Genomic DNA, 15,449 nt, shown 5'->3' with positions numbered 1-15,449 from the left:
CAACTTCAGAACTTGGCAGACATTTACATGGTTTCTGTGGCAAGTTTCCATTACTAATGATGTCCCTAAATAGAGAAGTAATGATGTGAGAACACCTCTAGAAAGAATCAGGATGCCATTCCAAACATACCTAACAGAAATTCGTTTTTAACTTGGTTTAACAAAAATCTAGCCTGCAAACAAAGTTTATGACAGACTGCTGACAAAGAATTCTGTCACTATCATTAATTTTTCATCCTTTTCTATCCCTTGTCTTATCTCCGAAGGGACATTTTCTAAAAAAAGAAATGTACTAACACCATCAGTGCTAATGAATCAGACAGCTTTACTTACCTAAACACCATTAACCGATTGGCCATTGATTCAAATTTACTGGTACCACAAACAGAAAAAATGATTTCATGTTCCTCTGAGATGGACTAAAATAGCTGCAAACAAAATGGGTGTTACTGAAAGGCAGCAGTTTCTAACTCCGTGCCAGTTCTGCCAGCAAGACTCCTATTAAACACCTTACTGTACAGAAAGGTAAAACAGACACTGAAGTAGTAAATGAAGAATTGTTAGCTCTGTCCCTCTATCCACTGAGGGGAAGGAGGTGGGGGAGGCAAGGTTTCCTTTAGTAGATTTTTTAAATAGCCCAGTACCCAGCATGGACAGTTTCCTTTTTGTCTCTCCACATTATTAGGTAATTCCCAATCAACTGGGAATTACACCAGAAGCTTACGTAAAGCAGACAAAACCTTTCTCTTCCTTAACTGGGACATTTGCTGGGTGTACATTGACTATGATATTAATTAGTCATTGTTTCCCCTTAATTCCTACCGTAGCTGTACCTGTGAAACAAAACTCCTGTAATCCTGGGGCCAAATTTCAAATAATCCAGCTCAGGGCAGCAGAGAAAAGAACCAGTTTCACCTGACTTCACCTGTATGAAAGTTACATCGCTCATTCAAGCAGGTCATACAGGCTACCTATAATATCAAATTATATTTAATAATAATAATAATAATAACAACAACAAGAACATGTTCATTCCACATGAATGTTAAGAGTCTAAAAAAGGTAGAAGGAATAGCTCTGTGGCTGCATTTCCCACTGCCTGGAAAGCCCCCAGTTCGGAAATCTGTAACTCCCTCTTCTGACCTGCTTAACACCTTAAAACTTTCTGGCTTCAGTTCCACACGCTGTAGTTACAGTGCAAGAGTCTGGATCATGAGTCCTACTCCACCACCTCCCTGGGCAACCCGTTCAATGCCCGACTGCTCTTTCTGAGAAAAAACGTCTCTTAATTTCCAGCCTGAACTTCCCCTGGCGCAACTTGAGGCCATTCCCTCTTGCGCTATCACTAGCTACCTGCGAGAAGAGGCCGACCCCCGGCTCCCCACACCTTCCTTTCAGGCAGCTGCAGAGAGCAATAAGGCCTGCCCTGAGCCTCCTCTTCTCCAGACTAAACACCCCCAGCTCCCTCAGCCGCTCCTCACAGGACTTGTGTCCCAGGCCCTTCCCCAGCTTTGGCGCCCTGCTCTGGACACACTACAGGGCCTCGATGCCCTTCTTGTAGTGAGGGGCCCGAAACTGCACACAGCACCCAAGGTGCGGCCTTGTTGGTTGTGGTGGTTTTTACATGTTGCTGTTACCTCAAAGCTGAACTCAGTATCAGCATTTGACTCCCCACTTGAGAGTTACTTAGCACCATATAGTCAATTCAGGATAGTCAAGCAAACATGTTCCTGACTTCCCCAGCAAGATGGGTCTGAAGCAGCAGACTGTATTTTGATCTTAGTTGAGAAAAGATTAGATTATGCACTGTAATTCTGCCACGTGAACTGGCTGAGTACCAGCTGAATTATTCTGAACCTCGTATTTGATACTAGAGTCTTCCTGCTCAGCTTGAGGTGGCACTGCCCTTCAGAGGAGACCAGGACAGCGTGCATGGCCACAGCCCCACAAAAGCAGAGGAAGCCCTGAGCTAACAAAGCACTGTGCTGGATATGACATTCCTGCTTGGGAAACGGCAATGTACGATTTCTCCCTTCAGAAGACAGCTTGATTGGTATCTCTAATCTACAGACCTTTTTTTAACCATTTTTATAAGGAATCATAAAAATAAATATACTGAGGTACTGTACACCCTCTTAGTGAAATAAAGCAATTCTCCTTTGCAGTCCCCCAAAGGAGTGTAACTGAATCCGGAGCAACTCAATCAGTCCTCACCAGAGGCAAACAAAGCCAGGCCCTTATGATGAAATGTACTGAAGCCATTATCAAAGTGCCTGATCTCTGCCTGCTATGAAAAGCTCTGAAGGCTGAACTGAGAAGTATCCAAAAAAAAAATCACATGCTGCTGGATTTGGCTCGCTCCTGCCTCCTCAAAGAGCTGACCTTATCCTGAAGGACAGCCTGGTGACTGTAAATTCAAAGAGGGAGGGAGAACTGTTTCAGAGTTTGCTTATTTGTGCATTTCTTATCACAGGGAGCCTCCATACGCTGCCTAACAGCCTCAGGCCACTCACCTTAAGGGAAATACTACAATGCCCATCCAAACCAAAATAACATAAAATCTACATATTCAGCGATGCCTCCCATCACACAGGGAAGTGCTGAGCTCCCATTGCCCCTCCTCCTGACTGCATGCTTCCCACCATGACTGCTGGAGCTCAGTTGTTAATTCAACCCAAAACTGCTCAGCCCACAAACGTGTATTCTGGGACAGAGCAGCACTTCTTGCGAGAGGTTTCCCCTTATCTCCTGAGCTGTACACCTAACCTGAACTACAGTTCCTATAACGCACTACTGCAGTTCCAACAAGTCCTCCATATTGAATACCTGAGGACGGTTTTATTTTAGATCAATATGGGAGAAGATAAAATTTGGCTGCACCAATATTAAAGGTTTTCTGATATTCTTGTTCTGCCAGAATTTTCGACACTACCCCCTTTTATCGCCAATTTTGATCAAAATAACCACTTTATAAATGAATTTCCCAAGCAGAGGGGGGAAAAAAGATAAAAAAAAGGGAGCACTTATTTTGCCACAGACATTATACAAATATTCATCTAAGTGATTTTCTTCTGGTTTGCAGAGCAAATGCTGACATTACGGCTGTTATCACTTATGGCATGCCTAACCCCAGTCTTGCAAACTGTTGTCAATGTATCCCCTTCGTGTGCCTGGTCCTGCTCACTGCAGCCCTCCTCTGCATAAATACCTGTGGGGCTCCGTCTCTGCTGCAACCACAGCAAATAATGTAACGTACCGGAGAGACAACAGATTTAAAAAAAAAAAAAAAAAGAAAGAAAGAAAGAGAGAGTTACTGAGTCCTGTTCTGAGTACGATCGATGTAGGATCATTTACAGCAGCAGTGTTACACTAGGATAGCTGATTACACCCATTCATTTGAAGGACCTGGTTCCCTAACGGCAGTCTCTCCATGTACCTAAGCCTTTTGGTGGCTGACAATGCTTTCAAGCTACTGCACAGCTTAGTGACAGCTGCTTGTTAATTACAGTCACAGTAATGAAATGAAGCTTAAACACAGACCCCTCTAGCAGATTACTGAATATTGCGAGCTATCAAGCAAGGCCCAGGCTGAGCAAAGAAACCCTTTTCAAATCTAACATCCTCAACCGTGATCTTAATTTTCCCCTTTGATTCCTGCTGTCCTCAGCCGAGACTTACCAGGGCTTGGGGGTCTTTACTTTCTTCACTGTTGCATCCATAATAATCCGGGGTTTTATCCAAGTCCTGTAAGTTCCCCGGCGCTCTCACGCCCTTATCCGAGTGACACGACTGGCAGAGGGGTGCATTGCCCATAGCAGTTCCCCGTCCCCTCCTCCAAGCGGGGCTGCCCTCGCGCCGCAGAGGGTGCCCAGCGCTCCCGCGGGACAGCCGAGGGCGCGGGAGTACCGTCGGCACGGAGAACCCGAAACCCCAGCAGCGACTGCAGGCAGCAGTCAGTGACCATTTCCAATTCAGGCGCTGCCGGCTATTTTTACACCTACCAGGCCAGCTATGCATGTAAATGGAGTTGGGCTGGGGTGGGGGGGACTGCCTTCCAGCATACAGCCCGCATGTAAAGTTAAAGTCCCACTGTGCGAAATGCCTCTACATGTGAGGGTTATTGAATTACCCAGTTGCATGCCTTTGAATGTTTTGATTTTTTCCTACTGCTCTCGGCCTCGCTGTGTTTACATAAAGCACTAAATTTCGGAACGTTGCTAATGCCTTCTGAGTTTCTAACTCAAAAAGATGATTAATTCAAGTTGCATCTATTTGATACTCACAAAACAAGATGAAATGTCTGAGTACAGAGACTTCATGAGCATTTTTTCCAGTGATTCATTTGGTATTTCATGTTCACGTGGATACTAACCACGCTGAGCTTGCTTTGAATTGATACAACCCCTGGGTTTGATTTCAGACGAGCTCAAATTTTTCCAAAAAGGACAATGCTTGTTCACTCTAGCTCTTGCCTGGATCATGTCTGATCTTGTTCTGATCATTTGTTGTTTTGTTTTAAGCCTTTTTTAAGCTAGAATACCAATTAGAAGGGGAAAAGAGAGAAAGAGAGAGAGAGAGAGAGAGAGAGAGAGAATAAGGACATTCCCTCTAGGTTTGAGTTAGTTATCATGATTGTACCCAGGAGGACAAAAATCATTTTGAGGATTGTGTTTGGAATCCACCCATTATCCCACACGAGGCCTACTGCAGAATTAAAATTAAAAAAATCTGAGAAATAATTAGCATTTTTAAGATGCTTCCTGAACAGCTGGAGGTAACAGACTGCCTGTCTGTAGGTAATGGAGACCCATCGAGTAAGAGTATATTGCAATTACACATCCAACCCATGAGTGGAGCTGGGCATGGATTGGAAAAATTAAGCCCCACATTCCTTAGAAACAGCACGATCCTCAAAGGATTGTAACACCTAGCCAAAATTTTTCTCGACGGAGTTTCAAACTATTGCAGATATTGCAATGCACAGCAGTCAGGTGTCCCTGCCACCCCATTGATTTCCACCAGTTACCCTTCACAGCAGTGCCAGTTACAGAGAGAGCTCTCCCCGACCCCCTTTCAAGGCTTGTTGATCTGTATAGCGTTCTCTTCTGTGTTAATTACCATGAGGTAGATTTGAAACGGCTCTGTAATTTCTCCTTGACTGATGAATGCTCCAGGATGGGAACATTAGCTCCTCTGAAAAGCCCTGGGCACTACCGCGTGTTACGAGTTTGAGCGCACACACTGGAGAGATGCATGCACAAAGTAGCTGAAACCATTGTCACTTTCAGTTATGTGATTACATATTTATGTAGAACTGAATAAAACCTGAACTACAAAGAGTCCCCAGTAATGCCATTTTTGTCAGCAACTGGCAAATACAAGCGAGAGAATGTTAAATCTTACATTCAAACAGCCCGAACTTCAAATATAAAATGACTAAAGGACAAACAAAGGCCTCAGCTCATGTTAAAATTATAATAATCAAATATAATATGTGCACACATTACTTCTTAGCTATGGGCAGTCCGGATATGAATTTGCTGCAGTGGGAATGCCAGCGGCCCCAACCATCACAACCGCACTGCAGTTCCCACGATGCTGAAACCACTGACCGCTTCTAATCGACACCAAAGATGTTCAGGAAATTTTCACGTGAGGCTAGCTGACCCACAATTACCATACACGTGTTCTTCCTTGTTTTCTTCAATTCTTCCACATGCTTACCTTGTGACAGTAAGGTATAAATACTGTCCTAACCTCTTCATGTGACTATAAAAATAAAAGGATGCTCCAAAAGCTTGACTCGACCAAAGTTCATAAAACTACGGTTCCAACATAAACCAGAACTAAAAATCCTTGGATAGAGCAGTCAATTTAATGTGAAATGAACTTACTAGAAAACAGAGAAGAGGGTGAAACAAAGCATCAGCTGAAGGGAAAAGGGTGGCAAAAACAGAGTAGCTCGCATTCCTTTGAAATAATGCATGCAGAAAGCCCCAATCTGTGTGGACATCTGATGGAGAGCAGTGGATAAGCCTTCTGCCAGAGACTTCTAACAATATTACTGTTGTTTGTCGAAACAGTTCAAAGTCATTAGGGCAAATTACTCAGAAAGCAAACATTTTCATGTTTTGCCAAACTTAGTTAGGCCATAACATTCAAAGTATATGTCTTATGATGTAGGACTCCTAGACTTTGCGGAGGAACACGCTGCAAGATCTTTGCAAGCTCTTGTGCTCTTTTTTGCTGTTGTTTGGGCTGCAAGTCTATCAGATCAGGCAGCAGCAGCGAAGCAACCAAAACACAAAGGCACGCTTTTCAAGCATGAAACTCACACACAAGCTTCTTAGTCCTCCCCTCCGTACAGAAATGCCTGAGCCTGCACTGTGTTACGCTGCCAGCACTGCTCTGAAGCCAACGGCACTGCATGTCTTCACAGGGGAACTGAACTTTTTTAGGAACCTCTTGTAGGTTACTCACTGAATCCACTTACTTTGTCATGCTATAATACACCCTCTGCTCCTCAGCAGCGCGTCAAACCTCTTTGCAACAAGAGCTCCAGAAGCTAAATGCCAACCCTTAACTAAAAAACCTTCACAAACGCTTTAAAGTGCCTGGTAAGAAACAGGGCACAGCATCTGTATACCACACTTAAGTGTTCACGCTAGGATAGCAAGCAGCTGACGGGGATGCAATCCCTCTTGTCCCCCAGCACGCTGATGCTACAGGAGAAATGTGGTAACAAGTCAATAGTCCAGGAAACAGCCTTTTTGCTTCAGTTTATGCCTTGTAATTGTAAAACTTGTAAAAAATTTTGTGGAAAAAAAATCATGCTGTGCTTCACTTCCAGTTTGTGCGTTTGCCACAGTACTTGTGGGGAGTGTGAGCTGGTTCGTTCATTTCGGCACATTTTCTCCAAAGTTAGCCTTGCAGAGTGGCAGCGTTAATGTGTCAATATTCACATTTTTCATTTTAAGAGGAATATTCTGGAAATTCTCCTGTCAGAAACCCCATTCTTCCCACTCCCTTGCCTCCTTAATTCAGATCCTAGTTATCCACACATCCAACTTGCTTTGTTCTTGTTCAATAAACTACATCATTGTCAGCTGATAAAGTACTACCTCAAAGACCGGAAAACATTGGGACAATGCAAAAAATACAGGATTTAACATGACTGGGCAAATAGGTATGACATGAACTCAATTATACATTGGCATATTCAAGTTAGGAAAGAGCAGCTCTCAGTTTGCCTGGAGCTACCAGACAGCCATAAGGCTAATTCTTCTCTTCGCGTCATCCTTACGTGGCATGGGGGCTCGTTGCAACGCTTTCATTAGCTATTGTTCTGCAGAGAATCCAACCTCCTTTGGGAATTTTCTCCCTGCAACATTTGCATTTGTGTACCACTCAAATAATACAAAAAAGCGATCGGACTTCACCAAGACAATGCAGCTCAGCGAGTTCAAAATCCTCGGTAAAGACCATTACTAGTGTAACGGCCAGCTGCTAAAAATATAGAAACACATACAGAGTCCTATGAGCTGCCTTCTCTATTTCAAATAATGCTATAGGCTTTGGGAAACGTTCTGGTTTCAGCACTTGAACTCCCTCTAAGCCTGCAGCAGTTACATCTATCAACTTTTCAGCTACACAAAGCCAGTGCACAAAACCACACACAAAGCCCGCAGCAGACTTCTCGAAGTTTCATCCTGTGAGATCTTTTGCATCAAGTGCAGCAAAATGTACCTTCCAGTCTCACGTAAACAGCCATTAAGTAAATTTTCAAGAGTCGTAATTTGCTGTATTTTGTACTACTTACACAGCTTTCCTATCCAAGACACCTGAAAGAGATGCAGGTGAAGATAAAATTACAGAGAGTTCAGTAAAGATGTTCATTGCTAAACCTGACCAGAACAGCCTCACTTTTATTTTTCTTTACAGAAGGGCAGTCTAACACATCATATAATGCCCGTTCAGAACAGCATCATATATTTCATAGGTATTTTTCTCAGATTTGTACCTAGCTTAGTTTAAATGTTAGCATCAGACAACTTCTGACAAAACAATCGCTACCTCAAATGCCAGCAAACACCATCATGCATCTGTGACCGCTCACATAGTCGGGTTTATTTGAAGTTTGTCGTATCTAAAAATACTGAACCTACTCAAAGCATGTAGTATACAAGTAAAACACTTGCAAAGCCCTGTAAATTAAAAATGGAAACCAAAATCCAAAGATAAATATAGATAGCATTGCATGACACCATATAAAACACTAAGTGAAAAAAAATGAGGAACCATCAAAAAGATGTACGTTAATGAAAAAACAATATGGAAAGAAATGTTTTTGTATATGTAATGCTGCACTTTTATCATATTGTATTTATTTTATGCTTCATAATGTAGCCAAGAATAAAAATAGGCATATAGCAATTATAACATCATCATCAACAAGAGCTTACTCTCTTAATTACGGTATTGCTTCTGCCATCAGTTTCTGTTTTCCGAAGATCCTTGAGATAAATAGACGCATCTCTACACCGTGACTGTCTTGCTACCGGCCATCAGGAAAAACAGTGCAACACAAAACCACTGATTTGCTGCTACTTGCAAAACCTCAACTAAGAGCTCCAAGACTAATGAGTGAGAAGCAGTGAAACCAAGGCTGTAATCTAATCTCCAGATGGAGACTTAGTTTTATGGGTACCACTCACCAGTCCGGGAACGGCAAAGCTTATGTCTTGGAAGATTAATTAAAAAAGACATTATCTTGCAGAATAAATGACAAGATGGTAAAATGGAGAAAAAGAGAGAGTTCATCCTGAGCATCACAACAAATCACAACATATATACTGTTAGTGACGTAAATCCCCAAATTTCCCTCTTAGGGATTCTTCAATAAGAAGGCAGAGTAGTACATGGCTCACTTGTTCTGGAAATTATTTCGGGTCAGATGTTGAGTTTGTGTGGATTATAAACTCTGATGATTTATGACTTTATATCATTTATGCTGCTCTGTATTTTACAATGATAATGATACTATTGTTGTTCTCCCAGAGATTCAGCCTTTTCTTTCTTCTGCTATTTACTGTATGTCGGTCACACAGGGCACCACGAATAATTCCTGAAAGCCAGGTAGTCTGTATAAAAAGGCAGTTGTCTACTACAGAAGCCCTTGCAGCAAATCCTTTTCAGCTTAAATAATTGGAGTCCGATCAATTGCAGAAATCTGTTCTGAGCCATTTTGAAGAGGCCAAATCATTTTGCTATGCTTTAGATGGTGAATCATTCAACACTTTAAGCATAACAATCCTCTCCAGCCAGCGACAAAGAGAACTCTTAATCTGAGTAGCACCATATGTCTTTGCCTCCCCGTGGAAGGTGGGCACAGATAACCTGTCCTTCAGGCCCTGAAGGGCCGCAGGTGTCTGACACCAGTGGAAAAAGATCATTTCGTTCATAGGAAGCTTTAAAACAAAGTATATAAACTATCCAATAATAACATTTTTAAAAGGTTATACAGTGCCTGCTATTCTGAGATATTTATGGCTCCCTGGTGAATTGTCAGGGACCATCCTCCAAAGAGAAGCCACCTGAGCCTGTAGCAGGCCACAGATAAAACACAGGGAAAAATTTCAAAACAAAAACTAAGGTACGAGCAATTCACATTCAAACAAGCTGTCTGATAAACCCTTTGAAACACCGGCTAGAGTGTACGCAAGTGCAGAAGTTAACATTACTGTGGCATTTATACGTGTGTGAAGCTACCCGGTGGCCCAGGCCCTGCCTCACCTCCGTCAGCGTGGCCAAAAAGCGCGGGGCCCGCTTCTTTGGCAGTCACTGCTACGCCGTCCCGACACCGGCCATGTTACGGGAGTGTGTGGGCGAGGGCTGTGGCACAGGAAGATAAAAAGAAATCAAATGAACGATCTGAACCTATTTAAGCTGCCGGGCATCGTCTTCCCAAGCAAGGGCAGCAGAACCTGTGGGGCTGCACGGGCAGCTCAGGGCCTGAACGGGAGCGTGACCGTGAACGGGGCAAGGAAAACCTGCCTGGCGTCGGCTCACCCGCACGACTCTGCTCTTCCGTGGCCTTGCATCCTTGCCACCCCTGTTCTGCAGGCATAAGGAACTGTTTTCAATCACCATTTCTTGTGCATCTAATTGCTTTTTTTTCCCCTCAACAACAGTGAAACGTTTTTTGAGAACTTGCTGATCTACGTGGCAGTAAGCGCTAAGTGGTGCCTGCTTGTCTCAGGCAGTTCGGTCTAGATCTAAACCAAATATCTGGCCCTCGATTAGCTCTAATTTTTGTTCCTTAACACAGCTGGGATACTAATTCTGCCGTAAGCCATCCTGTAGGATTTCGTCAAGCTATCTCATTCAGAATTTGGAATATCCAAGTAAGGCCTCAATCCTCTTCTCTAAAGATAATCGCCCTATCTGCTCTGCTGAATGCATCAGCAGGGGATCACTGCTGACTCTGAAAATCCCAGTCTCTTAAGTCTTCGTACTGAAATGCAGAGTGCAGAGAAACAGTCCCATACAGACTGCTGTACCGCCCCATCGCCTCCCCCTGACGGCACCGTACGGTTACTCCCCTTGTTTTAGGGACAGTAATATCACGCTGGCCCTCCTTCCCTACGTGCTTCTCACTTCTCTTTGACTTTTTGCAAAATTTCTACAACTTCCACAGACAAAAGTTTCATATCTTCATGTAAAATAAGGTGGCAAGGGGAACATATATTCTATAAAAGATAACTTCTCATATATACATATACACCTTTAAATATAACATACATATTAGCTTTCCACAACGTAACTTTCATTTTACTGTAGTTCAAAGGAATCCACCAATTCAATGAGGAATGAATGGTAACAGTATTAAATACATAATTCTTCCTTTCCATAAGATCTTACCATTTGGTCACATTCATTTAAATGAACTTTCTTCAGGCTACTGCCCAGCATTTATTCAAGTCTAAGCACTCTTCTGTCCAAATGCCAATTGTCCTTCTATATTTTGTTTATGCAGCGGTAGTATCTGCAACACTACTAACGGGAAGCGAGAGATTAATCAACTGTAGAATGACGGAGCAAAACAGCAATATGAAACAGAGTAACTGGTTTGGTCTCAGATTTAATATTTTGTTAAAAATCTAATTAACGTGCATGGAAGAAAAATAGTGAAAACACTAAGAAATGCTGCACTTGTATTAAATATCATAGAGTACTGTATCTGAAACATAAAGAAGTGCAGGTGATGATAAATTTCCTCATATTAAACATGGTATTGTACTGAAAATAACAACACTGTTTTAAAGTAGAAGGTTGGGTGTTGGGTTTTTTTCCTCCTTTAAAAGTTACATTATCACAAGCTTTGAATGTTTTTGCACTGAAGCTTCAAAGAGAAGAATGTTCTGTGGCTAACTTATTGCCTTCCCTGGAGCTCTGTCCTAGGCAGGATGATGAAGTCTACTTGGAGCCTAACATATTCAAAATGTCATAGCTAGTAACTGGAAGTTATATGATCTTATCAGACCTTGCGCAGAACTGGGAAAATCAGTTTATATTTTAAAACGCTTAAAAAGACCCACAATTTATTTCAATATTAATATGAATTTTAATTGTGTCTGTGTAAAATAATTATTTCTAAAAATTGCTTGAAATTACTGAGTAGAAAAGCATCCTCCTGTCTCAAAGAAGATGACTGTCTGGACACACATTATGGCAAGAGAAAGAGGCAGGCTGAAGATTCAATATCTAAGAACTGCTCCAGGAAATCACAAACAAGAGTGCAGAAACACAAGCTTCAGTGTCACCTACCAGCTTAGGTACAAAACAGGGAAGAGTATCAGATATAATTTATATGCAGTAGGTTTTTTTCCGTTTCTGTATTTGCCTTAAAAAAAAAAAAGGCCTATTCTTAGGGAAATCAACAAAGAATTGTATATTTTTGGTTAGTATTGTACCCTTGATTCAAGCTTTTACTCTCCCATAGTAATTAGAGGTTGCTGATGTATATAATGATACGTTCTTAACGTACATACCGCTAGTTCATTTATTTGTTTTTTTTTCTTTATTTTGCATCCTGTGCCTGCCTATTGTCTCAGGACCCTTTACATAGATCTGGCACATCTGGTATAAAAATACTTTCATCTTGAATACTAAATTATTTGTTCTAGTAAATATGTCTTTACGGTTAAACTAAAAATCAGAAAACGAGTGTCTAGTGCTACTGAAAGAAAACTAAACCTAATCCTCCCCAACATTCAGACATTAATACAAATCAATACATACTTATATATATATATAATATATATATATAAAATATATATATTTTTATATATATATATATATAAATATAAACACATTTTGAAAATTGAATATATCTGTATCAATGCTGAAAACAACCTGGCTGTGCAAAATGGATTTACATTTAGTTAAACTACAACCATAAGGAAATGTAATTTTCTATTCTGTGATATTATAGCCAGGGTTATTTATCCCTGCTCAACCAACCACACCACTAGCTGCTACACCTGAAGTAACAAAACAGAACCTGGCATTACTGAGCAGATGTCTCTGGCTCTAACAAGTTGACAAGGTTTCCGTGCAGAGGAAAAAACTCTAAAAGGCTTGTTTTTTCCCAATCCTTGAAGAAAGAGTGAGTCATGAAATGAAAAGTTATATGCTATACTCTTCACTTGTAAACAAACAGATAGGAGTGATATAAAACCAAGTTCTCAAATACTAACACTTTTTCTTTCCCCACACTGAAGTGGCTTGTGTTGGATGATAAATAAGAGATGACAATCTTCCAAAAGCAATCAAAAGCATTTTAACAGAGTATAATAAAGGATTTTGGTTTCTGCATGCAAACAACAATTTGTGCCTTATAGTTATATAAATCATCCAAACAAGGGACAAAATGGCATGAAAAGCAAGTGAGTACACTATGTAACTGAAGAAATTCTCATTATTGCAACTATACCCAGTTTTAAATATACAGTTAGAGATCTTATGACCGAAACAACATCTTCACAGAGTTTATCAGCTAGTTAGATGTGCTACCCAGGGGAAAAAAAATAAAAGCTTCCATGCAATTAATATAAACACCAAAGGTCATACTGACAAAGGTATCATCTGTAACCAAGCCCTCATCAAAGAAATTCTGTGGCTATTCTGAATTACGGATACATGAAAAATAGAGATTATGAGCAACTGACGAAAGAAAAAGGCAAAGTTTTGTGTACTGTTGTCTCTCAGGCCTATTAAAAACTGCAACATGTCTATAAATTAAAGAGAACTGAAAAAAGCACAATGACAGAAGTGAGACATTTATTTCCAGAGAAGTTGTAAGAATGCCATAAAACCTTATTCATTTGCCGTTCATAACTCACGACGCTGTGATATGCACGATATTAACAGTGCACATACAGTGACTAATAAACACGAGGCAAAATAGCCAAAGTTTTGTAAAAAAGAGAAATAAACACATAAGAAAGAGTCAACCAAGTACATATTAGTTCAGGAATATTTCAAGGCTTTAGAAGAGCCCAGAGCAAGTGAGCCTACGTTTGCCATGGCGGGGCAGGGACTGGAAGCCTCTTGTAGGGCAACGCAGCGCCCCGCTGGTTAGCTGGGGTCAGCCTCTATAAAGGATGCTATGGAACAGGTACATTTTACTATGTACCCCATATAACGTACTTACAGAGTTGTTCCTCTCTAGGGATTGCCCTGCTACAAAAAAGTAATAGCCTTTGACGTACGGGTTTGTGAGGTGTATTAAAAGCATGAGTTAGCCGCTCTCTAATATCTCTGGAGATCCTAATATCTGACAACAAATCCTCATCTGGACGGCACAGAACCTGTAAAACTCAGTGGAGGAACGCAGAGCCTTTTCTTCCTGAAAAGATCCAAACAAGAAATGGATTCTCTCTAAACCCAACACTGCAATTTTGGGAAAAGTGTATTTACAAACACCTTGAGTAATCACAGATGCCCTCCACCACATCCAATGCTTAAGAGCAGTTGCACCAGTTGTCCCTCGCCTTTCAGGCAACCAACTGCCTGCTAAGATGCAAAGGGCCCGGGAAATTCAAAGGGCTTGATATGCGCTGGCCAGTGTATAGACAACGCCTTCTAGTCTGTGCTTTGTTCTCAAGGGGAACAGTTTTATTTTATTCTCATGACAGATTATTTTGGATTTCGAAGGAAGATGAACACTTGGGTTGCCTGCACGGCAGACAATGACTTCCAGGACCACAACTACTGTAAGTGAAACAACATGGTACAAAGTATTTCTATTTCTTCCTCCTCTTCCCCACATAATGCTTATTCAATGAGGAGCTTTGTACTTTTCCTTCAAAATAACAACAACAATAAGAGCATCTGGAAAGACATTAATATTTTTCAGATGTCTGTATTGTACTTCTTAATAAATTCAGGTAATTACCTAGCCAAAAACGTTGGGTCAGCTGTATATAGCTAAAGACACACTCATAGAAATTCAATGATGATATGAAGAAGAGTGACCGTGCACAAAAACATGGCCCTAACAAAGCAGCCAAGGTGCCAACCAGAAAGAAATTAATGGCACTAATGGCACAGCCCTGCTGGGGAAGATATGACCTAAACTATTAAACTACTTCTATACAAAAGGTTAGAACCAAGCCCGTATATAAATCTTTTAAGTAGATTTAATGGGAATTGGGTTGCATGAATTTAAGAGGAAATCACTCTTATTGAAAGTCAATGCATAATATCTGAATATAATAGTATTTTCCAGATTTGCCAGAGATAACTAATCGAGCCTAATTAACTGGAACAGTACATCCTTTGCAGCCTACATTTAGGTTTTTGGTTTGCTTGTTTCCCACTGGTAGCTTCTCACATCAAATGCTAATTGCTCTTCTTTGGCTGGATTCAACCTTAAGCATGACTAAACATTAGGATTTAAAGTATTTGTCAACGGGAGAATAACTGAACCAAAGTCAAATTCTGATCTTGGACACACATAAATCAAGTGCGTTACTTTGAGTGAGGTGCCTTCAAATCTGAACTTGTCTTGTAAGTCAGCATATTTGTTTTTCAAATTTATTGGCGTTATATCGGTTCAAACTGAGGTTGCAGATCCTAAGATAAATATTAAAAAATCTGTGCTACCCTTACAGTGCAGTCCTTACAGAGTCATGGCTGGTTTACAGTTTCATCAAATAAGATAAAACTACTATTAGATGCTAGTAAGCTCTATTAATGTCAACTAAAATTAACAAAAAGCAAACAGAAAGAAAAGAAAAAAAAATTACTGCCAGCAAGAAACAGAAAAAAATATAAAATGACCCTTCACAAAGCCTGTACTTTCTTTCAATTTGAAAAACATGTCAAGGAAAGTGCTAGTAGCATTTTAAATTCTGTTTTACCTTATAACTATAATACGCCATCAT

General features: G+C 40.9%; 1 protein-coding gene across 21 annotated transcripts in view; it reads right to left on the bottom strand.

Annotated features, from left to right (window-relative positions):
* ANK2 (ankyrin 2) overlaps positions 1-15,449 on the bottom strand; it is a 235,617-nt gene that overhangs the window by 156,867 nt on the left and 63,301 nt on the right. For 5 of the 21 annotated variants that reach the window (XM_066996876.1, XM_066996877.1, XM_066996875.1 and 2 more), the window contains exon 1: positions 3,679-3,946. The exons of 2 other annotated variants lie outside the window; for them this stretch is intronic. In XM_066996876.1, the coding sequence (XP_066852977.1) occupies positions 3,679-3,813 (135 nt within the window). In that variant the 5' untranslated portion in view covers positions 3,814-3,946. Of the gene's footprint in view, positions 1-3,678; positions 3,970-15,449 lie in introns of those variants that run through there. 14 more of the 21 variants (XM_066996878.1, XM_066996884.1, XM_066996881.1 and 11 more) reach the window with 6 other exon arrangements.

This window comes from Anser cygnoides, chromosome 4 (assembly GCF_040182565.1).
Source record: "Anser cygnoides isolate HZ-2024a breed goose chromosome 4, Taihu_goose_T2T_genome, whole genome shotgun sequence".
In the NCBI taxonomy this organism is placed as follows: domain Eukaryota; kingdom Metazoa; phylum Chordata; class Aves; order Anseriformes; family Anatidae; genus Anser; species Anser cygnoides.
This window is presented reverse-complemented; position numbering and strand designations above follow the sequence as displayed.